Below are 27,936 nucleotides of genomic sequence, written 5' to 3' on the forward strand. Positions count from 1 at the left end.
TGAAGATAATTTTTCAGTTTATTTTAATCACAATGGCCAGCTACCAAACCTGCTATTATTTTGAACTACTAAGTCATGATTGCTCTCTTCAGGATCTTTGTTAAAGAACATCCAGTCTTCACAATAAGAATATTTAACTCCAAAACTCTTTTTATATATTCATACAGTACAATATCAAAATGCCTTCAAAAACATCAATAAGAACAACAATTAACTATAAAGAGATACATCTATTATGACTTTTAATTTTGAGAAATAAAGACTCTGGGACAAGAGCCAATTAGTGGACATACATAGTTTCTGTGAAGTTGAGGTTGAGGTCCTGGAGATTTCAGAGTAGTCAACATAATGTGCTATTATAGTTGGAAGGTATTATTTAAAAATGTGGTTTTGTAAAGTCATCTAAAATCTTAAATACTCAAATTTGCTTGAATAGGGTGAATATCCCATTCATGGCTCTTATGTGGTTTATCTTTGTTACATTTCAACTTTTCCTAAATATATATTAGCTTCTATTAAAGAGGCTCTCCTCCTTCAACAGAAGCTACTGCAAAGAATTTCAATTTAAAATTAAAAACTAACAAAAAAGCTGTTGGAGAAGAGGTTTAAGTGATTTAATATTTTGTTTGTTTGTTTGCTTGGTTGGTTGGTGTTTTGTTGTTGTTTGTTTTTTGTTTTGTTTGGGGTTTTCTGTTTGTTTGTTTGTTTTTAAATTATGTAGCATGAATACCTTTCTTGTAGCTACATGCTCTGAATAATAAATAAAAATCTGGAAATGAGAAAAAATGATAACCAGTCATCTCACAATAAGGTTTTCCTCCTCTTCTGAACACAGAGCCTCAGGTTTATAAATTGGGTAATAATACAGAAAATATTACAAATATTTTCAACAGATAATAATAATAACTACCAAGAAGTATTTCTGGACATATTGAAAACTATATAGAAAGCTTTGTTAAATGTTTACAAAGACAAACAACTGGATGAATGAACAGGATAAAAATACACTGAGGACTTATAAAGACACCAACTCCAGCTCAGGAAATTTCTGAGTCACAAATTAGTGGAGGGTAAATGAAAATATACAGATGTTTAAATACTTTTAATCAGTCATACCTCTTTTCCTGTTCCTATGTATCCATTATTGATCAATACTGGGAACAGAATACAATGCTGGAAGAAAATCCCTTTGCTCTAATTTAAACTATTCTGTTGTCATACAGACCTACTACAGAGGATCCAAAATTTATCTGGAGGTGTACGAAAGCAAAAATTAGTGCATTTTCATGCTTCGCACCTTAACATTAATTTGCATATTTGTAGGAGATCCTGCAAAATTCCAATATATGGGAAACACAAGGACTAAAGATGTGTACATTACTATCAGATATTCTCGATTAACTTATTTATTGAGTGCCTTTACCTCTCACATTTCACAATTATACTGTCATCTGACTTTTTTTTTTTTTTTTCCTCAGAATAAAGGAAAATATGAAGTAGGAAAATAAAAAATAAATAAGAAAAATTATCTTCAACAAAAATAATTGCATCCTTTTGAAAGTGAAACAGAATATTTTTACTGTCAATTCACTTAGGAACTGAGGAGTAAAATGCTGCATTGTGAATTCACATGTAAATCCTAACATTTTAGGGAAGCAGAAGCACCTTAGGAAGCCTTCCAATAATCTGTTCTGTAGGTAATTTTTTTTTGCAGCTATATATATTAACACATGCTATTTTGAAATTTTTGACATGAAAAATGCTTCTGACTTACAAGAGAAATATTAACCCATGATTGCTATTTCAAGGAGAATATGTTTCTAGTTTTTATATACATATATGAAGCATATATAATGAATGAATAGAATCCTATTATTTTTTCTCTTGAAAATACAAATTATACCCCTTTGTTATTTTGAGATGATGAAACAAAGGCAACCTAAAATAGCTCCATACAAATGTATTCTAAAGACCATTGTTCTCTCATAAATTTATGTTTGCAGTTCATATTCAATTATACCGCAGTTAACTGGCTAGAATATAAACCATGTTTATTAAGGAGAAATGTAACTGCGGTGAGGTCATTTGTGGTGATGTGACCTGAATTTACCTTCAGGTTTTGTTAAGAGGAAATTCACTTAATTAAAATCACTACTCAGATATAGTTACTAATGAGATGGGCATGAAAGCATACTTCAAGAACAGCGAGTTATAGGGTTCTAAATTGTCATTATAGAGAAAATATATAATTGATGCATAGCTTGTGTGGCTTCTAAATTCTTCAACAGACACTAATAATTCAAAAATTGTCAGTTTAAAAAAATACATTATAAATGTACTGGTTTGTAGACATATTCTTTTCTACATCTGCTTGTTCTTCCTCAACACTTCTTTAAATCTTCAAATTTAGCCCTTTCCAGCTGAGATCTAGCAAAAAATAAAACTTTTTAGTTCTGGAATTGCAGATCTGTTGATAATTTTTTTTTTTTTTTAATTACCTTCTCCTAGAACTAAACTAACGATTTTAGTTCTTCAAATGAGCATCAGAATGTTGAAACAGCATCCATACATACTTTATCAGATACTTTTGCCTGACCTCCCTCATGTGGCAGAAAAGAATCACAGGTGCTTTACAGGTGATATTTTTCCAAGTAATATACTTCCCCATATCATATAGAAATATACTCACATTTGATAAAATGTCATAACACATTATTATCAATTGTAAGTATTAAATCACATATTCATTGCAGTAGCCAACGTAAATGTTCACAGAATGGGAACAAAGCCAGAAACAAGACTGACCAGTGAAAAGAGAAACTGAACTTGGGAAAATTAGGAGGCTGAACATGAATGAGTTGTTAAAACTTAGTTTAAAAACCATTAATGCAGAAAAGAATGATTTTGAGACTGAATTTAAAAGAGACAAGACAGCCAGGAAAAGACTAGAAGTAGCAAAACATGGCACAGCATAACAGAGAAAACATTTACTTGGTGACACGGAGAAGGCACAAGAACATTGTGATTAAGAACGTGAGTAGGAATAAATGAGGTCAGAGTAAAAATGAAGCTAATTTTTAAGATCACAGATACTACAAGGAAACTGAATGTGTTCTCAAAAGGAATGGATAATTATAAGTAAAGAATGTTTTTTAAAAGGTAATCATACTGAAAATTGCATAATGACATAGAGGGGCTGGAGTAACATACAACATATACTGTGCAGTGGAATTAATTTCTTATTCCTCACAATATTTGCAGGTGGGAAAACCTGTGCAACCATATAGTCATTTCTTGTTGTCACACCTCACATAGCTTTCAGAACGGACGCAATGTTGTAGAATGTCTACTTCTTGATCCTACTGTCAAATTCAAACTCAACAAGTGACTCCTACTAAAATAATACTGAGTAGAGGAACACTGCATTTCCCCTGATGGTTTCTACAAATAGCACAAATTTCCACTAGCTTATTTTCTGTGCATATAATATCAGCCTCATTTTTTATGAAATGGTGGTAGTGAAAAATACATAAACTTGAAGAATTCTTATTTTTTGTTTAAAATACAAACCAGTTTATAATTACTGTTTTATATTGCATTAGATTTTCTTAGCCTAAAGTCTAAATCCTAAAACTAAGATATATAACCAGTTCAACACTTTCAAATTGAAGCATCAACTGAAAAAAACTCTGTTTTATGCAATTGTCATATATTTGCTTACTGATACATAGTCTGGCATGTCTCTTAAATCACTTCTGTTTTAAGAGACAAGGTTCTATTAAAAAGTTATGTTTTATATATGCTTTCAAACTTTCATAGCAGTGAAATGAGAAAATATTTTGAGTTGAGTTAAAAAATGTGTGCCTCTTACTTCAGATAATTACAACCAAATATTTCTTGTCGGTACGATGTACCACTACTAAAACATCTTTGCACAATTTCCCATGAAAATGAGTTGCATACAGTACCACCTAAAAAATTCTTCAAATATTTCAGTCAGCAGCACTGTTCTGCCCAAATAATCAAGGTAAATGTACCACTAGTCCCATATGAAAGAGCCCAAAGCTCACACATTACACTAGTTCAATCACAAGTTAATTGCATTAGGCCACTGTCCTGGGTTGAGTGAGTGGTGGAGTTTTTTGGTGGCAGGGGAGGGGGCTATCGGGGCGGCCCCCTGTGAGAAGCTTCTCGAAGCTCCCTCAGCTCCAAGTCAGCTCCACTTCTGTTTGGAAAATTGAGCCAATCAGCTGCGCCTCTGCGATAACGTATTTAAGAAGGGACGTGGTGATGGGCAGTCGGACTTGTGAGGAGGAGTTGCTGCAGCTGTGTGAACACCAAGGTCAGTGGAGGAACGGAGGAAGAAAGGAGGGGGGAGGTGTGCCGGAGCAGAGACCCCCCCTGTATCCTGTCATGAGACGGCAAGGCAGCCCCACCCTGCCACCCATGAAGATCTACGGTGGAGCAGACATTGATTTGTGGCCTGTTGTTCCTGCTCGGCATAATCAAGGTTCTGTGCCCAAAGAAGGCCGGGGTCTCATGGGAAAAAGTAGCCCCGCTGCTGTAATTCAGTGCTGGGAGGATTGCAGCATGCGGGGGAGTCCCACGCCGGAGCAGCTCGGGAAGGGCTGCAGCCGTGGGAGAGAATCCAGTTGGAGGAAGTTAGTGACCCATGACGGAGCAGTGTGGGGAACGCTGCGGCCCATGGGAGGATTTCAAGTCAGAGAAAGTTTGTGGAGGACTGTCTCCTGTGAGAGGGGGACCACGATGGAGCAGGGGGTAACAAGTTTTGGACACTCCCCTCACCGAAGATGAAGGAAGTAGCAGCGCTGACTGCACCCTCATTCCCTGCCCCTGCGCCACTGGGAGAGGAGGTAGAGATATCGGGAGCAGAGCTGAGCCCGGGAAGAAGGGAGGGGTGGGGGGAAGGTGTTCTCAAGATGTGGCAATGCTTCTCACTGTCTTACTTTGTTATGTGTTGTTAGTGTCTGTAATAAATGTTGTTTTTTTCTTCCCCTAATGAGTCTGCCTTTTGCTCGTGATCATAAAGAGGAATTTTTCCCCATCCCAGTCCTATCTCGAACCCCAAGCCTGGCTCTCTGTCCCTTCTCATTGCCGGAGGGGAAGGGATAGAGAGCTGCTGTATTGTGGTTGGCTGCCAACCAGGCCTAAACCACGACAGCCACCAACACCATATCATTGGAGTCAAAGGACAGAAATTAAGAGGATAAATTAAATGCAACAAAAATGAAAAGCCTGCAAACACTTCAAAGCATAGCCCTTATACTTTAGAGTCTCTAACTCTAGTGCATTTCTGCTCTGAAATTTTAAAAGCATTCTGTCATTCGGTTCACTGGGACTACTTGAGATATACACTCTAGTACACTTTAAATAATCAAAGCATTTTTTTTCTTAAGAAAGCATATACCGTGGAACTGTTTGTATTCAGAATAGCAAAGAATCCACTTTAAGGGTGAAAAGAAGTTAGGCATTGATAGCCTTCTCAGTACAAGTCTTAATGAATCAACAGAACAGTTGTTGTATAATGAAAACAGTAGCAATGAAAACTTAAAGGAACTGTTCAAGAAGCAGACAAGTTTATGCACTTGTGATACATGTAGCTTTTTCAAGAGAAAAAGTAAAATCATCCCAGGAATAAGTAATGACTACTGGATGGCTATCAAATGATAACAATTGCTTCTGGAGCAGGCTGATCAATTACTACTGAATCAAAGGGAAAGGCAGCAATTCCGATCACCAGAGTGAAAAGACATCCAAGAAAGCAATGGGAAGTTCCTTTCTGAGTCCTGGAAATGTACTATCAATCTAGACCTATCTCCTGGCCTCCTTCCTAGCCTTGAGAAAGGATTATCTAAATTAGCAGAATGCTACTAATTTTATTAAATGATCATCCTAGGCAAAAGTTACAATGAAGACTAAAACCAACCAACCAAAAAAACCCAGAAATCAAACATGTTTTAAATTATCCATGTTTCATGCTTAACACACTCACTCTGTAATGACGATACTATTATACAAGAGGGGAAAAAAATCAAGATCTTTTCCTTAGATGATGTAAAAAGTTAAAACTAAGAATGAAAATGTTACTCTCTCTTTACATATATAACACCTTAACAATGAAGTTCACTTGTTAAGTGTACGGAATGTTAAGTGTATGAAACAAATAGCCAACAGGCTGTACTGAATAGAATAACATCTCAGCACAAAATACCTAGAAACATAGTAAGCGTACAGGAAATATGCCACCTCCACTATTAATCTTGTAACAGACAGTCAATTTCACGGTCCATCTTATCCTCCCCTTGTCTCACTGATAGTCTTTAACTTGTATCTCAAGTTGTTGCCCTCTGTATGTGATGCCCCTGACATAAGCAGTGTATGCATGATGGGATTTTTTACTTTTGAAAGGAAGGAGCACCTTTATAGCTAATTTCTTCTTTCTCTCCCCTCCCTACTTCCTTTTCTGTTTTAGGGTTTTGGTTTCTTTCTGACATGCAATAGAATTATTTTTGGAATTCCTTTGCTAAGACTCCAGATGCAAAGGTTCAGAATATCAAATGAGGACAAATCAATACTAGATTTGCTTTATTTGTGCAATAAGATAAAACTGAAGTTGAGATGTGTCCTTCACTGAATAAAGCACAAGAAAAATATTTCAAACTAACAGATAGAAGACCTTTTCTCAAAAAGAAAGATCGGAAAACTTATTTTATATACTTGTAGAATGAAGAAATATCAACCCTAATAATGTAAGAAATGGCAACTCAGAAGCTGACACAATGTACTGGACCAACAGTACATAAGTCAATTGTCATTTTGTTCAAAAAGGAAATGAAAATGCAGAAGCTGCATATATTGTTACATTAGCTCGGATGCTAAATACCAAAGAGAGAACCAAATGTGAAAGATCATAGCAGAAATAAAGAAGGTAGAAAAAAATAAGCCTGGAAGACTGCCTCTATAAAATATCAAACAAGAAACTTACACATTGTATTTTCACTTGTTTATACTTTTTGTGTTTCAGACTTCCTCTAAACACACGTGCCAATTTCAGTTAATGAGAGCTATGATTTAAAGTTAAAACAGTCTCTTGAACAATGACACATAAAATAGGATCTTTATTTGTATGTCTTATTCATGCCTGGGAGGTAAGCATACTTTATTTTAATATATTTTCCAGTGACTTGCAAAACACTTCGCAGAACTCATTCTGTAAAAGAGTGATACTCTTTTCTGTTTATAACTTAGATCTTTTAACATCGTAAGCAAAATTGCATTTTCTACTCCTTTATTTTATTTTTTAAACTTTGATGCCTCACTACATTATTCACAGTTTTTTAAACCACCATTTCCACTCTAATGATATAACTATCAGGCAACTAAAATATTCTTTTGCATTTTTAAGAATGTTTTATTCCATCAAAATATATGTATTTTTTCTTTGCTACAGTTAAACTAAGTTCAAATAAAACAAATGCTCTCTGTAGAAAGCATGTAGACAAATTTCAAACACTATGTTGTTTCATAAAATGTTTATATTTGGGGGGTTCTTATTTTTGCTATATTTAATTATGCTTTCAAGACTGGAATATTGAATATCTAAAGATAAGAAAGATTGAATATCTAAAAAAGTGTTTGTTCCATCCCCACCCCAAATATATTGTTCTTTTCAAAGGCATTATATCTCTTCCTGCTTCTCCCCTTAGCTCATTGATCACCTCAGGCTAACACACCCATATTAATGATATAGCTTAGAACATTTTTAAATCTCACAAAACTATAAAGTAAAATTCGTTAATAGTATTGTACATACAGACACAAATGCTTTTGCTATTTGAAAAAAACATGGAAAAATCTATTAATATCTTCCTTGGTACACTTGTCCTTGATGTCTGTATATGCACACCAAAACTACAAAGTACATATTGCAGTATCTTAGAGGCAGAGTCTTCTATACAAGCATTACAGTACACCTTTTCTATTGCATCAAAATCACCGGGGGAAAGAGACCAGCACTTTAATGATCAGTAGAGATAAGCAATCTGGCCTTTTCAAAGGTCACTGTTCAGGTAAACATGCAGACCTGCCTGAGGTATGAATGTGAGCTAACAAACAATCCACAGCATTTTCTACAGACCCTGAAAATATACAACTTTAATGTTATAAACTCAGTTGTTATAAATACAGGGGGAAAAAATTATTATCTCCTTTCTCACAGTGTAATGATTTGTGCAGAAGGACAATCAGGAAACAGAACCTCCCACTGATTCCCTACGGGAGTGGGCACTTAGTTCATTCACTACTCAAAATCCAATTTTTGCATTTTAAATACAGAACCATTTGTTGTGCACCAAAAATATTTTAGATTTTATCATGAAGGGTGTCATATGCACCTGACAGCACAAAGGTTTTATTCACAGAAATCAGCATTTTCTGATAGAGTCAGACATTAAGCTAATTCCTCAAAGTTACAGCTACGCTTGGGCACAGGCATTTCAAGGGCACAATGCATATCTTGTTCTCATTTTTTGAAGCTATTTACTTAAAAACACTTTTCAGTTTTACGTCAGCTAAATAAAATTCAACCATGTGATGGTGTAACATACGATAGGAAATTTAGTTAAATCATACAAAAATAGTACAATTAACACTTACCAGTATTTCTAACCATACACATTTAACCAACACTTCAGGTAAACCTCTGAAAGCTATTATATGTTAAAATAAATGTCTTCTCTGACATTCTGCAGAAAATCAGTCAGAAAAAGCTGAGAAAGCTACTGGGGTCAAGGAAGCTTCTCTCAGTGATGAGGGCCAGCAAAACCATTGAGAAAGAAGAGGCTCTGGAACAAACTCTCTCTCCTATTCCTGAGCATACGAACAAAATGTGTTGCTGTTGCTACATCAGTGTTACAGTATTTCTTTGGGTTTGTTTTGTTTTTTTGTTTTTGTTTTTTTTTTTTTTTTGTTTGTTTGTTTGTTTGGAGTTTTTTTTCAGGTGTTATTGATAATTCTCAGCTAGAGGCACAAAAATATGATTAGACTAACATATGAACTAGACAATCTCATCTTTGAGGTCTTATTTTATTAATGTCAAATCTAGATAAAATAATCATCAAGAAAAAATGTTAATAAACTAAGTTTTAAAATAATGTCATCTGAAATTATGAAACAAAATTTTATAATACTATTGAGAAATTCACCTGATGTACAGAAACTAGTAAAAATCTATTAATAATGCTGCTAAGAATGATGTCCCTGGACAAACACTTTAAATTTCTTTTGTGTGTTAAACTCTCATGTTGATTTGAGAAGTTTTCTAGGAGATAAGAGTTCTGCCTTCATTTTTTTTTTGCATTTCAAAAGGATTAAGTAGGTGCAATGAAAGAGTGCAAAGTGTGAACCCATCTTTTAAATCAGATGAAATAACAAAGGTGAATATTCAAGTAAATACAGTAGTTCTATATATGGAGTTGAAATCCATGCTCAGAGCATCTTTCAGAATCACTGAATGCAAAAGCTAAGTGTTAAAATGTTTGATAGTCTCCCTGTTATTTGACTATTTGTATTTAAATACAACCCAGCATTCCCACAAAAGACTGATACAGTATCAATCTATGAGGAAATGGTAGTCTCATCTTTGACAAAATTATATTTAGAAATCAGAGAAAGTAAGAAAGTAAGAACTATTGCTACTTCTTTTATTTTACTTTTTCTTAATCAGCCTTAAAATTTTGAAATTCCAATGTCCATGAGCCAAAGTGAGGAAATGAACAGGCATCTTTCATCTCAGTCCACTCAAGAGCTCCTGTGACTGTGTATAATGAAAAGAAACAAGCAAATCACAATGAAGAATGTTCATGCGCAGATGGAGATAGACTTCATATAGATCCTCCTGTGAGTTTCCTACATCAGAAGAGATAGACAATAGTACACTATAAACTTATTACATGAATACTTAAGTAGATAAACAGTCAGTTGCTTGCTTTCTCAGTCTCAAACTAAATTCTCTGTTTCTGTGTGCATAAAGTGAAAGACCTTTCTTAAGGTTTTGAAATGGGGATGCATAATAACTTCTGGAGTTGTACAAATCCTCAAGTTCCTTCAATTTCAGTCCTGAGATAAGGAAAAATGAACACCGATCTAGCAGTAACAATTTTCATTAACATTGTCTCCTACATTTCTTCTATCCCTTCCCTTGCATCAAATCCATTGCTGATATAAGCAATTCTGCACTGTTGCCTAAACTCTATAGGCCAGGACGGGGACTCAAGCCTATTAGTTAACATATTGTGGATATAAAAAACAATCAGATGTTTACAGTAAATGACTATAAGTGTCCTTATTTGCTGTAACTACATCCACTTATTAACTACATACTCTTATTAATAATCCTACATTCAAGATGCACAGTTCTCTGTTTCAGAAACACATTCACTGATAATGTAATGGGGGAATGGCCTATATATCTTTTCCATGTTTCTAAGAGTTAAAAAGAAAAAACTTTATAAGTAATTCCAAAGAAGTTCACCTATTACAAAATACTTTTGTTCTTTGATATTGCCAAACACCTACAGGGAAATTTATGTGATTATTAGATTATCAATTTATTCAGATTTATTTGATTACATCTGAATATACAGCAAATAAACATATATTTTATACGTTATTCAGAAGGAAAAAAATCCTATATCACTTTTTTTCTTAGTCAGCAAGGAACGGTCTAATAATTCACATGGGACATAAAACAAAAACATTGCTTTTTCTAGTGTTCCTATGTTTAAAAAAGCTTTATAGATATTTTAAGTAAGAAATAATAGTTGAAAATGTCTTACATAAAAATAAAAGATACTCTAATATGAAATTTAATTTTGATTAAAAGGGAAAGTTAAAAAGAGATGGAAAAGTCAGTAAGTAATTGTGTTTTATGTTAAACTACAGAAGTGTCATTACCCATTGGAGGTGAAAAATCAGCTTAATTAGTGAATACAAACAGGTATGTGAACAGGCACATGTACAGGCAGCAGGTAACTGTTCATGGGTGTCTGAAGCAGAGGCAGTTGGAGTATCTGAAATTGCACTTCTGGGCTCTGAGGCAGATTCCTGATACTTGCTAGCTGCAACCAGTAGGGGCTAGTTGTGAATTCTGATAACGAGTGGTCTAGACAAAAGCAGCATGTTCTGAATCCTCCCATTAATGAAAAGGCCTGAGACAGAAGCACCAGTTAGGAAGCTGATCATGAGTTGTGCTTCTAGACATAGACTGTTTAGACTGGGAAAACTGAGGTCTTAGGGTTATGGAAAGAAGAGCTGCTGATAAAAAGAACCATCCTGAAAAGAAGAACTGATGTCAGGAAAGAAAATGAGATTTGGAAATAAGGTGGAGAACATGCTGACTGGAAGACAGATCCTGGCAGTAGAAGAAGATCCCACGGATCAGAGAATCACAGAATGTCTCAAGTTGGAACGTAGCCACTACCATCATCAATTCCAACTCCCTGCTCCTCACAGGACTACCTAAAACTAAACCATATGACTACGAAAGTCATCTAGCCACTCCCTGAACTTTGACAGGCTTGGTGCAGTGACCACTTCCCTGAGGAGCCTGTCCCAGTGACTGATCACCCTCTCAGTGAAAAAACTTTTCCTAATATTCAATCTGAACTTCCCATGATGCAACTCCATTCCATTTCCTTATGTCCTATTGCTGGCCACCAGAGATATACATGGAGACAAGTAGCAAAGGATGATGGTAATGCCCAACATCTGTAGATGCAACCAGTGACAGAGCACAAACTGACACAACTTTCTACCTGATCTTCCTAGACCAGCAGCAACATCTCCACTAGAGAGGGAAGTTGAGACATTGTGAGCTTTGTTCTGGGGGGAACCAAGTGAGTGTGAGATAAGCAGGTAGAGTAAAATCTCAAATTTCACAGAGTTCTTAAATACCAGGAATCCAGATGCACTATGGGTTATCACTTACTCTGTCTCCCTCATGAGAGTAGTAACATTTTTGACAGCAAAAACACTTGAAAAGAGTCTACAATAAACATTCAAGCTAAAGAAATCAAAAAAAAAGAGTTAGAACTGCTGTTGGAGTCTATACACAATGCAGTGAGAAGAAAGTGAATGGTCACCTTAACAAACCTTCAGGCTTAGAGAAGCAGCCATCAATTTGCCAGACTTATTGAAAAAAATAAAATATATAAACATGCTTGAAACTGTTTGCTTCATAATTTTGCTAACTTTTCCTGAAGACACGGCATTCAGGAGAACTCCCTAACAAAACCAAAAGTCTTGCTCTTAGCTTCATCTTTCCATCTCTGCATCTGCGTGTTCTGACTTCTGGTGATGGATTTTGCTATTTTATTATGGTTAGGCTGAAACTTAGGAATCTTACTTAGCTCTCCAGACACAGTTTCTAGATTTCTGAATGGAAAACAGTTCTATTTAAAGAGAACATCCCTAGGTTAACAGCTGGGACCATGGTTATACTTGTTGCCCAAATTATATCCAACACGATCTTCTGATTAAATGGGAAGATAATTTAGCACATATTTTTTGAAGTTTCATGACTTTTACATTAAATTATTCCATAAATCCAATATGCACACTCAGTGCTGGGCAACGGGATATTTTATGTGCTGAGTGACTTACATTAGAAATATTACCAAGAAGTTGAAACTAAAATTCTATCTGGTTGTACTTTAACCTACAAGAGTTCTCTCTGATGCTTCTCCAAAGGGCACTTTACCATAAGGTAAACAGGACAGTATTATATCACAGCTTCTAAGTAAAAGAAAGGTCTGTTCAAAGGAAAGCAATACAGCAATTCTCTGATGCTGTGCCACTAAAGCCTGTGGCACAGATGAACACTGAAGGATCCCAGAATGGAGGTCTCATATCACTTTTAAAGAAGTTAACTTTCTGTCAGAAGACCAAGAGTGTGGCAAATTGAGAGTCTAGAAAAGCAGAAATCTCAAGGGCAAGGCTGACAGAAGGATTGGGTACTGTGTGTGACTAAATTCAACTTAATTTTATAATGACTTTCTAGTGACCTTCTACATTAGTTACTATAATCATGAACTGGGTCTAGAGCATGAGTTTTGTGAGGAGCAAGTGAGGGAACTGGGGTTGCTTAGACTGAAGAGAACGAAGCTGAGGGGAGACCTTATTACTCTCTGCAGCTACCTGAAAGGAAGTTGTAGTGAGGTGGGTGTCGGTCTATTCTCCCAGGTAACAAGTGATAGGACAAGAGGAAACGGCCTCAAGTTGCACCAGGGGAGGTTTAGATTGGATATTAGAAAAAATGTTTTCATCAAAAGGGTTGTCAAGCATTCGAACAGGCTGCCCAGGGAAGTGGTTGAGTCAACATCCCTGGAGATATTTAAAAGGCAAGCAGATGTGGTGTTTAGGGACATGGTTTAGTGGTGGCCTTGGCATTGTTATAGGATAATGGTTGCACTTGATGATCTTAAAGGTCTTTTCCAAACTAAATGATTCTATGATTCCCTATTATAAAAAATTTATTTTCTAGGTACTTCAGTGTTTTACAAAACTTTTTTTTTTTTTTTTCCTTTATATTTTGTGTCCTGTGGAGTTCAGGTAGTAGGTAACAAGTAAAAATGAAGGCAACATTTGATACTGCTCTGATAAAACATTTTTGGAAAAAAAGAGAAAGTAAATCTAAATTCTTCTTGGTCAGGTATTCAATGAGATGAAGCAATGTGACAAAACCCAAGGCTTTCATAAATATAACACAAAAGCAATAGGGTAATTTTAAACTGGGATTTTGAAGTATCTCAGAAAATTAACTTGAAGATCCTTTATTTCTGAAGTGAAGCTGGACAGACTGTCTCATTACAGAGACTGAATACAAAACAAAATATGGAGCTGCAAAGTCAGGAAAGCCTTCTGCAATTGCTGAGCAGTAACTGCTATCTGAAACCTGTCAATATAAATATTTTCTCTTGGGCGTTTCCCAATTTTAATACAGGGAATTCAAGGGTCCAGGTTTGAGAAGTGGATTCCTGTCCTAAGATGTGCATGAGTTTCTAAATAAACAAGGTAAAGGAGGAAAACTTTTTATGAGCATTAGCAGAGACCTGCTATTCATGTTAGCAACACATTTAAAAAGGCTTAACTACTTCAACTAGAAGTGGTCATGCACAAACCAAACAAGGCATCAAGTGAACAGTTTGGCAGAACAATGATTTTCTTTGAATCTGAGATGTGTCACAGTTAAGCTAAGCAAAACTTGTCTGGCCAAAATTTGTGCAACTAATATACTAGGTCTTGCAAATATAATTCTGAGTGACAGAGTAAGAATTCAGTAAGGAAGGGTGAATTTAAAGACACAGAGTTTGTAAAGGTATTAAGAAGTATGAAGATGGGGAAAGTGAAGTGAAATGTGATATAGAAGGATAGACAAAGGTAGAAGACAGAAAGAAAAGGACTTTGTCAGATGATGGTGTAAGAGCAAATGTTGTTGCTTCTTGCTGGTACAGAGCTCAGAGAAACTTAGCTCATTTCATTTGTACATTTTCCAATAACTGACACATACAGTAAATGTATGGCATATATAATCAAATTTGCAAGATAACATTCAAAAACTTTAGAAATACGTCTTCTTTAATTTATTATTCTTCTGAGTTCCAGCTGGCTCATGCTTGGACTACACGATCTACTGTATCACTCTTCCAAATGCAGAATTTAAAAAATATCAACCGATTAAACACTATGATATTTAAGATCAATCTTAGCAGCTAGAACCTTTAGAGAGAAGCAGGTGAAAGAATTTTTGTTGGTAGTTGCTATGTATCTTCTTTGATTATCATGGGGAAATTATAATATTGAAGTCCTGTAAGATGAATGTTTGCAGAAATCTGAAAAGAAAAAATGACTCATACATTTCAACAGAAAACCAACATTGTGAAAATCTTGCTTCTCAGTGACAGCACGTAAGATACTGTTGAAATTGGCAGTTTGCAGTAAACTAAATATACTGAAAATTTTCTTTGATAACTAGATGGAGAGGAGAGATAGTTTCCTAAACTTCACAAAATCCAAGAAAAAAAAAAAAATTACTTCATCCTGATTTCTTTAATACAGTCCCCCTAGAGAAGTAGATTTTATTGAAAATCCTACAGGCAGTTGCAATACCAATAATGGTATCCAAAAATCGTAATATAGCAGACAGAAAATTGACAGGCTACTAAGAACTGAAAAGGAAATAGTATTTATTTGATTTCATTAAAATAGATGGGATTTTTAAGGTATATCAGCCTCAGATAGAATTAGAGAAAGAATTATTAACCACTATTTTATCAGGTTTATAAATTTGTTTTAATAGTTAGATGACAGCCGTTCTTCAAGAAATATATGGCTAGAGGCAAAAAAAATCATTAACGCTGATTAAGAATTGCATATATTGACTTGGCATATTAATTCGTACTATTTACAATTCAAGTTTATCTTGATTATAATGAGACTGCATCTGGTGATTTTCACTTGGGTTTTTTACATGAATGCTTTTCATTTATTAATATTTACTGTGACTCTAGCACAATAGGGCTTAAATCCGGTTATGTCTTCAGATTCTACCAAATCGTCAGAATTCTAATATTATAGTAGTAGTTATTGCATAAGTGTGACAGACAAAGATTCCAAATTCAGGAAGATGAGATCTGAAAACTGGAATGCAGAATGAGGACTTAACAATAGAATGGTCTATTCTTAGTACATTTTAATAACTATGTTTTGTAGAAATGGCTTCAAGTATATCAGCTTGTACATTACACTTGGTGGTGGTGTTGACAAAACCTACAGCCAATCATAGTAAAAGTAGCTCAAGAAAAATAAAGCTGTATCATGACTCTTCATTCTTCTCAATCATCAGTATAGTGTCTAAGTATAACAAATCAATCATACCAGTTTTAAACACCTTGTTTAAAAGCTGTATTTATCATCACTGCAACACATTTGATGTTAGTATAATGCAGCAGGGTTCAAGCTTATGTGCATAGGTTTTTTACCATGGAGTATTTAAAGGAAAGCATTATTCAGGAAAACACCTGTCACTTGACGAGCTGATTCAGAAACACGGTGTTGAATTGAAGTGTAATTTTGCAATAAATTTTTAGAGGTTAGACAGAATTATGTCTCCACAAGAGAACTCATACTGTAGTGATAAATACATGCAGATCTCTTTTTCCTCAGTGTAATCAAAGGAAAGCATGTTGCATTACACAATATGACTTTTGGCTCTCACACTTGTCAAAAGTTATAAAAATCTGACTACTGAAATGCTCATTGTAAGGACTGCTTGATACAGGTGTTATTAAATGACCACAGGTATTTAAAAAACAGAAAAAACAAACACAAAATGCTAACCTGAATATTGGAATGGTGCTGCTTGCAATAAAATGACCAGTTGTTATAATCCAGGTCATACAAAGAATAGTAAATTTAATGTTTCCTTTTTCTTCTTTCCAACTACAGTAACCTTCTGAGAAATCTCATCACTGACTATTTTCATTAACAGATATGGTGGTTAGGACAAGCAAGAGAAAACCAATGGTTCTTGTTTTTCTATAATCAAACCTGAGACAGAAATATAATAACTAGATGCCAAATACAGCTTATGTTTGGTTTGTTCTTCTAATACCCTTTTAAGGCAATATATGTACTATTTTCAAAAAAGACTTGGCAAAGGAAACACTATAATTCTGAAACAGCAGTGTCTGTTCATCCCTAACAATCAGCATAACACCTATTGTCAGCCATGCTGAAATATACATTAAAAAGTAACCAGTTGACAGATGCTAAAAAAAACCTGGAAAAAGTAGGTCATCATGATGAGGTATAAGCAAAAGCCACAAACTCTTTCACTCCAAGCACAAGTTTAGTAAAACAGTTTTTAAAACAAATGACAATATCAACAGACCTGTGGAGGAACCTGCCTCCTTTTTTGGTCAGGGGATGTGACGTACACAGCTTGTGTGTATGCGTAACTTTTGAACCGTGGTTTAGGAGAAGGTGAAGTTCCCTGGGGTACACTGACTGTGATCTACAAAGAAGAAATTAGAGGTGGAAAGAACAGACATATGGATAGGAGCATGGATTATAAAAGAAAAGTAATGATCTTAAGAGAAATGAAAAAAATAGAAGTAGAAAGGTCATTAACAGTTATATTTTTTCAAGGACAGTGTTGGCATTCAGGAGTCAAAATTGAGATGGTATTAAGGAAAGCTCTCATTCAATCTGACATCCTTTCCGAAAGCAACGAACTGTCAGGACCCAATACCAGCAGAATACCAATGTAAATTGAAGGTACTTTATAATTTACAAAAAAAGGCTCAAAAACCAAGTGATCTTGTAGTACATCCTGAATAAGCAGAGCTAATAGTCATCCACTTATACTCCAAGAGAGACTGAGTGTCCCAAAAAGCAAGACACAGATTAAATTCAGACAAGTACACTAAGCTTAAAATCCACTAAACACTTCAGCAGAAACTGTCTAATGATTTCAGTCAAAAACGTAACTGACATAGCAAGCATAAATTAATTCCAAGTATTACATGAGCTTTTTGAGAGGCCAACTGTGAGCTGAGAACAGAGGATCTTGAAATATAAGTCAGAATAAAATGGTAAAAAAATAAAAATGTTTCATGAATATGGAGAAATGTCAACTGCTATTCTCTAAGAAAGGTAAAAAATTTTCTACACATCTGTGTTTAAATGTAAAAGCTCCCTCAGTTTCGGTGTTTTTCCCTGTGGTGCCCTTCCACAATCAAAACACCCACTGCTATAAAAGACAAGTGCAAAGCACTTTATTGATGAATAGTTACTTTTAAAACAACCTGGTGTAAGGTGAAAAGCAGTACAAAAGTGCAGTTCAGGCAGACAAGTACATTTAACCTGCCTGTGGTGAAGAGACTGTCCATTATGCTCATGATTTTTTTGACTTTCATTGGCCATCTAACATCAAACTTATGGAGTAGGTAAGGGAAACAGTCACTTTATAGCAGCAAGATGAAAACAGAAAAGTGAAATAACTCACCTCTTGTGAAAAACGTTGTTGATGATGTACTTGTATGTGCTCTTCTCTAGTGACTCTTGAATGTCGTGGCAACATCTCCACTTCCCTGATGGCTTCCATGGTGACTTGCTGGGGCAGAACTTGGAAGAGAGAGGTCACGTACATTAAGATGGACTTCTTATCTGGATAGGCAGTTGCAATGTCTGGAAGGCAAATTAACATGCATCATTTTGGTTTCTACATCAGACATGAGAAATAGACAACCAACCTCATGGAAAGTTGATAGACTAATGAGCAATCCATTGTCCACATGAGTTCTCTAGAGACTAATTAGAACCTTACAGTCCGTTCCAAAATTACAGACTAAACTTGCATACCAACGAGGAATCAGTTTACAAAGGTAACTTATCTCATTCAACATGAACTTTCTGTCTATATTTCTTTATTTAAAATGCACATAGTATACCATTTGACACTGTGATCCTCATTAAGCAGGACCAGGCATAGGGAAAGGTGTATATTCTTGTGCTGTATAAATGCTGCAGTTTAAAAAAAATAAGAGCAAGCTCATTTTCCAAGTCATGTCTTGTACATTCTTTTCACATCATTTAATCATTGGAAGCTACAATGATGCGGGGGGGGGAAAGATAATAAATAGAAAATATTTACAGGCTTTTCTAGTGAATGGGTTCATACAAAACAACTACTGAAGCCAACCTCTAATATAGCTACATAGCTTTTATATTCTACTTAGTCTTATATTCTTCATGAAGTCTGTGGAAAGTCTAAGGAACATGTTATTCACAGACATTAAAATACATCATAGAACAACTCTTTAAAAAAAGAGTACAGTAAAATATCTGTGTACTTTTGCAAGTACAAGAAATTTTGCATGAACACAAAGATGATTTCAGGTTTTACCCTTAGCCATGATACACATCAGCAGGAGAAGTGGTTTATCTGACTCAACATTTCAAGTCAATAACAATTTGTAGAAATATAAGGCATGTGGCAACTCTATGAAGTAGTTACTTTGTTATTTGTCACTGGCGTTTACTTCCTACACTCAGTATAGTGAATTAAGATGTAAAAAGTGTTGTACAATAAATTAATCATTAATTCCATAAGTGTCTTAGCATTGGCGCGGGCAGAAAGCCAACAGCTGTGAGTTTTCACTGTCCTAGATCAATTGTGGCTTAGATAAAATTTCAGTTCAAAGTATTAAAAAAAAAAAATAAATTCTATTAATATATTCTGAGAGACTCAATAATGCTACAGGGTGGCACCTCATTCTCTCTCTCTAGAATGCAGAACACATGATGGAAGGCACCTTAAGTTAAAAGTTTCAGATATATTTGGAAATCAAGAAAAGATTGTCCCATCAATATTTTTTGTTTGACTTTCTGACCTATCTCCATACTTCCACTTGATACTTTACAAAAGAGAGCTGAAGGTTTCATTCTACTTAGAATTGTCTGGAAAAATGGCACATTCCCTCCAACTTCCCTACCCCCATAAGATTTACTGTCTCGGTGTCTACAGTATACAGAATATGCTCATTTAAAAACAAACAAACATGACTTCTCCAAATCAAATCACACAGCCCTTGGTCTCCACAGGCTTCACTTCTGTGATACAATTCAGCCCAGGAAGTATTTTTCTTTCACCATCATCTTATCATTAATATTTAAACACCAATCTGTTATACTGTGTCCACTAGTAACTGATGTTTACAAGAATATCCGTATCTTTGAGCTGTGGAAACTATTCCAACTCTTTAAAAAGATACAGTTATACAAAAGTAATGGAAAAGTTTCCCGCATGAATTTTCCAGCTATTGAGAGGAATCTTCTACTGTAGAAAAGTTTATGATGGGAGATTAATACTTTTCAAAATAAAACAGTGACTTCCTGGCACTGAAACTGAAATAAGTCACATAAGACATACTGTTCACAGAACTAGTTTTTGACACATCTTGTGATCCAGGTGCTTACTTATTAAGATGTGGTTTCTTTAAGCATCTTCCATAGAGAAAGAAACAAAACTTGTTTGCAGGTTACAGAACAAGACTCTGACTTTACATTCTCACCCTGAAAAAAATACTCACACACTGATCATTTTGAGAGATTAGTCTCACCAGTCAAATTGAGAACGTACAGAGAAATAAAATACTTCTAATACACAGGCTGAAAAACCTGTCTGATACTAAGGAGACACTGTAAGAGCTAGAACTGTGTGATAACATCCTGTTCATTTAGAATCACAGCTACTTGGTAGCAAGTCCCAAAAGAGCAGTAAGATTCTGCTTTCACCACAGAACTTTAAAACCATGAAATAAACACCTATCAACCCCTATTTAAGTGCTGCTGTCTTTAAAGACTTATTTCAGGTTTAATTTGGGAAGCAATTTGCCTTATCAAAGTTCAATACAACTTGATTTTTATTATCAAATATTCTTAATTTTCTGATGAACATAACTACAAGTTTGACGGTTTGTTGAGGATGAGTGACTACAAAAAACCTGAAATGTTCCAAAACCAAATCTTTTCTGTAGGATGTAGTACCAAAGGAGCAAACAAATTAAAACACAACACAAACAAACAAAGTCCAAAACCAACCAACCAAAAAACCCTCAAACTCTTCAAAAACTGAACCAACATCTAACTTTTAAGCCTTGAAGTTCACAAGTGGTTTCTTGTTGCATCTGTATGTTCTGTCAATGAGCAATTCCCTGCCAACATGCACAGTTCTAGTGGAAAGAAGCATTTTTAAGAGATGAGTGCAAGTGAGGATGCTATAAAACACCTAAGTAAGCTCTATATTAAAAAGTACTGTACAGGTCTACCAACAAGAACAAAATAGAGCATTTTGTTACATAGTGCTACATTATGTATGCACAGCCACACATAGAGTACAAATTACAAGCATTCATGCAAATGTTGCTTCAAATTTTCAAATATATGTCTACTTATAATATAGCCACTACTATTTATTTTGCTTTCTCAGAGCTTTGACCAAATAACAGTTCTGACACTTTTTGTGCTGATTCCACTTACTCTTTGTATCAAAACAGTAGAAAAATAACTTTTAAAGAAGAAAGCTTAAATGCCTGCTACATTGTCAGAAAAAAAAAATATATTACCGTAAATAAACTGTTGATGTGGTTTCTTTACATTGTGAGACAAATTCTGAAACATACTTCACCTTCTACAATACTGAATAACAAGACAAGACTTGAGCCCTAAAAACACAGGAAATCCTTTGTTCTCATAAGAAATACGTAGGATTTTCAGATAATCACAAAATAGAAAACACAGAAAACTAACTTTTAAATCCTATACATCACCTAATACTGTTGGCTTCCATAATAACAGTAAAAATAAAAAAATCCTAATATTTTAACGTTACTTGCTGCTGTCCTACATGAGACTTTAAAAAACGTACTAAAAAAACCCCATTGTCCTCCCTTCCATAACACTGAAGGAGGTTGTCAAAATAGATTTTAATTTTCAGAGATTACACACCTTTTTTTCCCTGATAAATGGAGGCTGTTGTTTTGTTTGTTTTTTGGGGTTTTTTTCTTCATTTTAAGGCTTATTAATGATACTAACACACCATTACACAACAATGCTACTGCTGTCCCCAAAAGCATCTGTTTAGAAAGGACTTAAAAGATACATGGCAGATAAGCTAACTGCAGGTCTCAGATTGTTGAGATAAGACAGAATCTAACTGATATGTAAAAGATGAGTTTCTACAATGTAAACTCATTACAAGAGGGATTTCAGTGTTTGTATGGCAGCTCCCACTGTGGCACCAACCTGCAATATCTAAGATGAGGGCAAAGTAGAAATATTCAAAAATGTATGAAGCAAACTTATAAGTTAATTTTATTTATTTTACCTTTTAGACTCAAGAACAAGGTTGAACTTTTCAAAACACGTTCAAATGCCTAGGATAATCCATTTGACAAGGCTCACCAAAACACTTTCAATGAGCTTCCATAAAACCTGTCATGCATTCTGATCACGTTTTGATTTGGATGAACCTAGATGTGCAGTTGAAACTGTGTGAAAGTGTATGAGACTGTACTAGTAAAACCATAACTCTTTGGTGTTAAATAGCAAGAAAAACAAGGAAGATTTAAATCCCAGGTAAAAGCAGTAGAGTTGGTCTCCCACAGGCAGGTAGAGATCTTCAAAACAATACCCCCAAAATGAAAAAAAAAAAAAAAACAAAACACACACAAAAAAAAAAAAACAGGGAAAAAAAGGGGGTGGGAAATGTAAACTTGGTAATTTGTACTTCAAGTTGATATTTCTGATCACTAACAAGTCTATTTGCAGACATTAATCTATAACAGAATCATGAGGCCTCTTAGATTTGCTGTCACTGGCAGATTCTTAATTTCCTGATTATGAAAACATAAGACTAAATTTAATTTGTTCTTACTTGAACACCGAGAAACATGGAAGATTATCAGGCAAAGAATATATTATGTCTTTCCTGAATGTATAAAAACTTTTCCCTCAGCTAGCACCTAGTCCCAAACCAATATTGTTCTGCAATCCATGTTTAAATTAAGACTATACTAATGGTAATGATAATAGCAGGACCAAAAGCGGTAATGATTTACTCTATTGATACTCACTGCTGACAGTAAAACATATAAAAAAAAAGCAATAAAAACTGTGCAGTCTCTCAAAGGTCAGACAGTATCTGCAGTATCTGGTCTGCAATTATTGACCTTTTTTCGCTTGCTTTTTGAACTTGTAATTATTTTTCTGTCTTGTTTTTATACTCCGTTAGTAGTTTACATGTTAAATTCAGAAGAAATCTTTACAAGTAATCTCAAGCAATAGTGGTGGACTTGCAGACAGACAAAAAATGAATAATTTATGAAATACTGCATAACTAAATACTGAAATCTGGAAATTTAAACTGACAGTTCTTTAACAAAGTTAAAGATCAGACAACTGCTGTGCTTTTTCTAAAATTAACTCCTTAGTGCACTTTCCAACTGAGGGGAAGATATTTAATTAAACAGAAATCTATGTGTCTACAGTCTCTTAGGGAGAAGAAAGTTAAAACCTAAATAGAAAGACTGTATTGTACAACTCAGTGTATTCCATTCCCCACTGGTAAAAAGGGTGAATTTAAGTCCTCTTAGTAGAGAGGTAAAGAACTCATTTAGCCTGTAATCTTACAAAAGTTTGGGGTTTTTTATGGAAAAAAAAAAAAAAAAAAGGAAAACTGAATGCCTCCAGTTTTTTGACTCCACTTTTTGCCAGTGATATAGACAAATAATCAAAATATAATTTGGAACAAGACTGAACAAAAGTCAAAATATTTGAAAGGCTGTTCAGTGGCCTACATGAATAAATATGGTGATCATAGTTTTGCAGAATAAACCTCACATCTTAAAAAATTGTTAGCAAAAGGCACAAAATAGATACGGATAATTGAAACGAGAGTGGAAACCTGGAGGACAGCCCAGTAGTGACCTACACAAACAGTGGCACTGCTCTTTTTCTTCTTTTCTGTAGATATGAATACCCATTCACCTAAAACCAGTATGAAATTCCCAAAAGAAATTATATTAATTTTTCAATGGCCTTTTCCTTTGGAAAGCAAATGTTTTAAACCTTACGGTTAAGATCTACAGAATACTTTCAAAATGCTGACCACAGCTGTCCTTTGTAGGCTGTGTTGAATGAGGTCACAACAGCAGTGTGAAGAAAATCTCTTTAGAAGATTAACACATTTTTCTTTGCCTTTTAGAATCACGAAGACAGGTCAGGATTTGTGGGATGAAAGTGCTTTGGGATTCAAGTGTATCTGGTATTAAAAAATTCAGTGGCAGAGAATAACTTACAACTGTCTGAATGTCTGTTCTGATTTGCTGCATGAGTGTGAAAGAGTCTTGGACTAATATGTAGGCACTGCCCTGAGTGAGTGAACTTGACACTATCGCTGGTTATGAAATCTGAAATATCAGACTTAACACGTATGCTGAACAGTAAAGGTGATCCTTATTTTTCTTCAGTTTCCTTATAACGTTAAACATTTACTCAATAACATGACAACCTTTGCACCCTAAGCTATATCTAGCATAAGCATCTTCTTAGCAGCAAAGATAGAGGTAGAACAAAATTAAGTCAAAATGACAATTAAATAAAACACTAGTTTTAAAAGTGGAGATGCATATGTTAACATTTTTATCATAAATGTTGTATATTGGTATTTTTGTCAATGAGTAGAAGTGAGCGTGGCTCATCAATTTGTTGAGATAACAAATAAAAGGCAATACTTAATTTTCTTACAACACTGATACACATCGCTGAAAACTGGAGTTCAGTTACTCAGAACCCTCAAATCCAAATGCAGTGAGCAGTGGGCGGGGGGGGGTGTGTGATGGTGCACGGCAGGGCAGAGAAAAGAAAACTAAAATACACCCTATCACATAGGTCCTACTAAAGAGTCCTGAAAATAAAGAACAAGAGTTATGCTGACTGATACCTAGTTAGGAATAGTATACAAAAATGGTAACATTAGCAGGCACCCAAACAGTAATTTTGCTGATATCTCAAATATTCTTGGCAAACAGGCCAATATTTGAGAAAGCAATTGGGCCAATGATTCAAAATACTGTACATTTTTCATTTTAGTTTTATAAATATTTAGCCTATAAAAGTTTTTACTTATACATTTCTCTCCTGTTGATTCCTGTTAAAGGTATATTTCATTCAGCATGGAAACTATGGCAACAGTACTCAAAGACTAAAAAAACATTTCTACTATAAAGTTTCATAAAACACTCTGTAGGTATTCTCCAAAAGCTAGATAGCATTGATTCCAGCTGAGTCCATATTATCAGTTATTGCAGTATCAGGAAGATTTTGTCTACTGGGACTGGCTGCACACACACATCAAGTAAAATATTGTCTTAAGAAATTTAGTTCCAACCATAACTTGTTTACCTGCTGCAGAGTTACATGCACAATACATGCTTTGCTGAATCTGTGGTTGCAAGAATTGTGAAATATAATAGAAGAACTTGAAGAGCTAAGTCAGTATTAGCCAAATCTGAATAGAAAACAGAGAGCACATTATGCATATTGGGGGATGGGTGATACCACACTTAATAAGAGAAGGTAATAGTTCTTTATGTGCACTCAAAGGCACTGGAAAACATAGTCATGAGATATTAGGTGTAAGATGAGACAGATTTAGAACCATTTCATCTTTTACTAGTAAGTTTTCCCAAAATGAAACAATACATTACAGTTGGGATTAAATTATGAAATTGGGATCACAGTCTTGAAGTTATAAAGGCATTTAGAGTCCATACGTAAACATACTTTTGTAAATTATATTGGGAAGAAATTGTAATGGCATATATTACATTCCTTGTGTTAGTATATTAATACAATAAAGAAGGTTTTGATGCTTCTGTCTGAGATCTGAGAAGAAGATTGTTTTGCAGCTCTGATATATTCATTTAGTAAAAGACAGGAATTCAATCTACAAACCCTATATGGCTCACACAGAAAGACAGACCAGTGGATGGAAAGGGAAACATGAATGCTGTGAGGATAGAAGAAATTCCACTGTATTGAACAAAGAGAAGCACCTCAGAACCTTCACTGGTATCTGCAGAAGTACAGGGATTCTACTTCTATGGTATATATCTTCCTTTTATTTCCATATGAAATGGGATATTTCTGACATCCGAGCAAGGTAATGACCACCTGAGGTTAATGTCTTCCAAAACTGAGACCACAAAACGGTGCATGTTACTGCATGTAGAACCTCATGGACAACTGGGTTTCTATGAAATCTGAGAAAAGCAAAATTGAAAAACAAACAACAATTTCCAGAGATAAACTTATTTGGATGTAAACCAAAACTAAGCTGTTCTTGGCTTTGTTTTGATTTATAAAAAAAAGTATCAGAAAATATAAGGAATGTAGCTTAGTCTCTATGCAGAATTATTCCTAACTTTAGGTGAACTTCAGTTGTAAAATAACTTATAGAGAGATGAAAGAAAATAAAAAATTTATTGTGTACAATAATATCTTCAGTGAAAATTCCTGGTTTTCACTAATTTAGGCCAGAATGTTGTTTACAAATACAATGCATACTTTTTATATTTAATAGACCATACTTTCACAGGGTATGCAAATTGGATTAATTAAAACTGAAAAAAAAAAAAATCAGAGAATCTTTCAGTAGCATTACAAGAGACCATGGAAGTTTATGAACTACTAAGGTTTGGTTACATATGGAATATCTAGCATGAAAAAAAAATGACTGTTCAAGAAATAATCTGTACAAATTTATGTGTCATGTCAGTTTTAAATAGCCAGAGGAGGTTTCTTGCTGACTCCTCTGGCTATACATCTTGAGTTTTCTCACTGAATGTGTTCCTGCATCTAAATGAAGACCAGTTACCTAGTTAATATTGGCTTCTATATGCATGATACACAAACTGTATGACAAATGAGGTCTTTAAAAATGTTAACTGTAGCAGATGTAAAAAGGCTACCTCCACTTTAAAAGTGTATCTTTTAAAAATACAAGTTGAAAGAGTTGAAACCCAAGTGATATGATTTTATATTTAACCATAATTATTCCTGCTTTAAAATGTTAAAAAAATAGATTAGAATAATTTATTGTAAATGCAGTAGAGGAAGAATTATTTCACTAAGAATGCAAAAAAATAGATTAATGTGCTGATCCTTTTCTTTAGGCTGGTCATGAGGAAAATCAGTCTAAAACATATCATACCAACAGTTTTTAAAAATGCAAGTTTTGATCAAATGGTTATTTACTGTATGCATTCCATTCTCCAGCAAGTTATTTAAACGTAACATGTTTTGTAATTTAAGAAGAAACCTTCAATGTAATGATCTGAGGGAAGAGGACTGTAGCATGTAAGATCAGATGTATGCAGAACTGAAGCCTGTATCTCATGCATACTGTCATACTCACAAAATTACGCTTGTCAAGCTTTGTAGAATAGCCACAACTACAGAAAATATATATGATATTTTGTACAACAGCGTCTCCTGAAAATACCTCATACTTCTGAGCATTCAAGGAGCCAGAGAGAACACAGCCTTGAAATTCAGGTCTTTTTTTTTTTTTTTTTTTTAATATCAATTAAAAAGATAAATCAGATTAATCTTCAAGAAACACAATATTGATTTTATTGCACAAAGCATTAAGAAGATCTGATCTGGGATTCGATGTTCAGATCAGACATGTTCAAGAATGGTGAATCGGGGTGGAACAGAAAAGAGTTGTTTGCATGAAGTAGTAGACAATGTAGAGAAGAATGAAAACCTATTGAGAGTCTAGTCAAACAAAGGCTGAGAGCAGGTATGAGTGTTCTTAATAAATACACCATGGGATAAAAAAAAAAAAAAAAAAAAAAATCAGAGTGAAAAGCATCAAGCTCAAGGACAGTGCTAGCACAACAAAACAGAACAAAACAAACCTGAAGAAACAGTCTAAAAACACGGAAGAGTTTGTCACCTTCAGAAAGTGAGGTCCTGAGAGAGACAGAAGAATAGAAGCAAAGTATGCAACTACGACAGAACTTGAGAAATATAATTAAAATCTTAATAATGAGAACTCTACCTGAAATTGCAGGTAACAGGACTCAATGCATCATCAGGTCCCTCAGGTTTGGTTCCTCCCCTTCCTTTTACATTATACTTAATGCTAATTGTTTTTCAGCTATACATTTTCAATACAAGTTACTGTTATAGTTTCATGTTTTTCTTCCTATGAACTCTACTCCCTTGATGTTTTTTAATTATTCAATTACGGGGAAATATGTAGATGCAATAACCTAGCAAAAATAA

At 34.7% G+C, this 27,936-nt stretch overlaps 1 protein-coding gene across 10 annotated transcripts in view; it reads right to left on the bottom strand.

The window, feature by feature from the left end:
* Positions 1-27,936, bottom strand: part of DMD (dystrophin) — a 1,076,492-nt gene that overhangs the window by 822,532 nt on the left and 226,024 nt on the right. For 9 of the 10 annotated variants that reach the window (XM_042788288.1, XM_042788293.1, XM_032992756.2 and 6 more), the window contains 2 exons: positions 18,086-18,267; positions 16,970-17,092 (listed from right to left, as the gene is read on the bottom strand). In XM_042788288.1, coding sequence (XP_042644222.1) covers positions 16,970-17,092; positions 18,086-18,267 — 305 coding nt within the window. The remainder of the gene's footprint in view (positions 1-16,969; positions 17,093-18,085; positions 18,268-27,936) is intronic. The other variant, XM_042788292.1, reaches the window with a different exon arrangement.

Source organism: Tyto alba, unplaced genomic scaffold, assembly GCF_018691265.1.
Source record: "Tyto alba isolate M040663 unplaced genomic scaffold, T.alba_DEE_v4.0 Super-Scaffold_14, whole genome shotgun sequence".
NCBI classification, from domain to species: domain Eukaryota; kingdom Metazoa; phylum Chordata; class Aves; order Strigiformes; family Tytonidae; genus Tyto; species Tyto alba.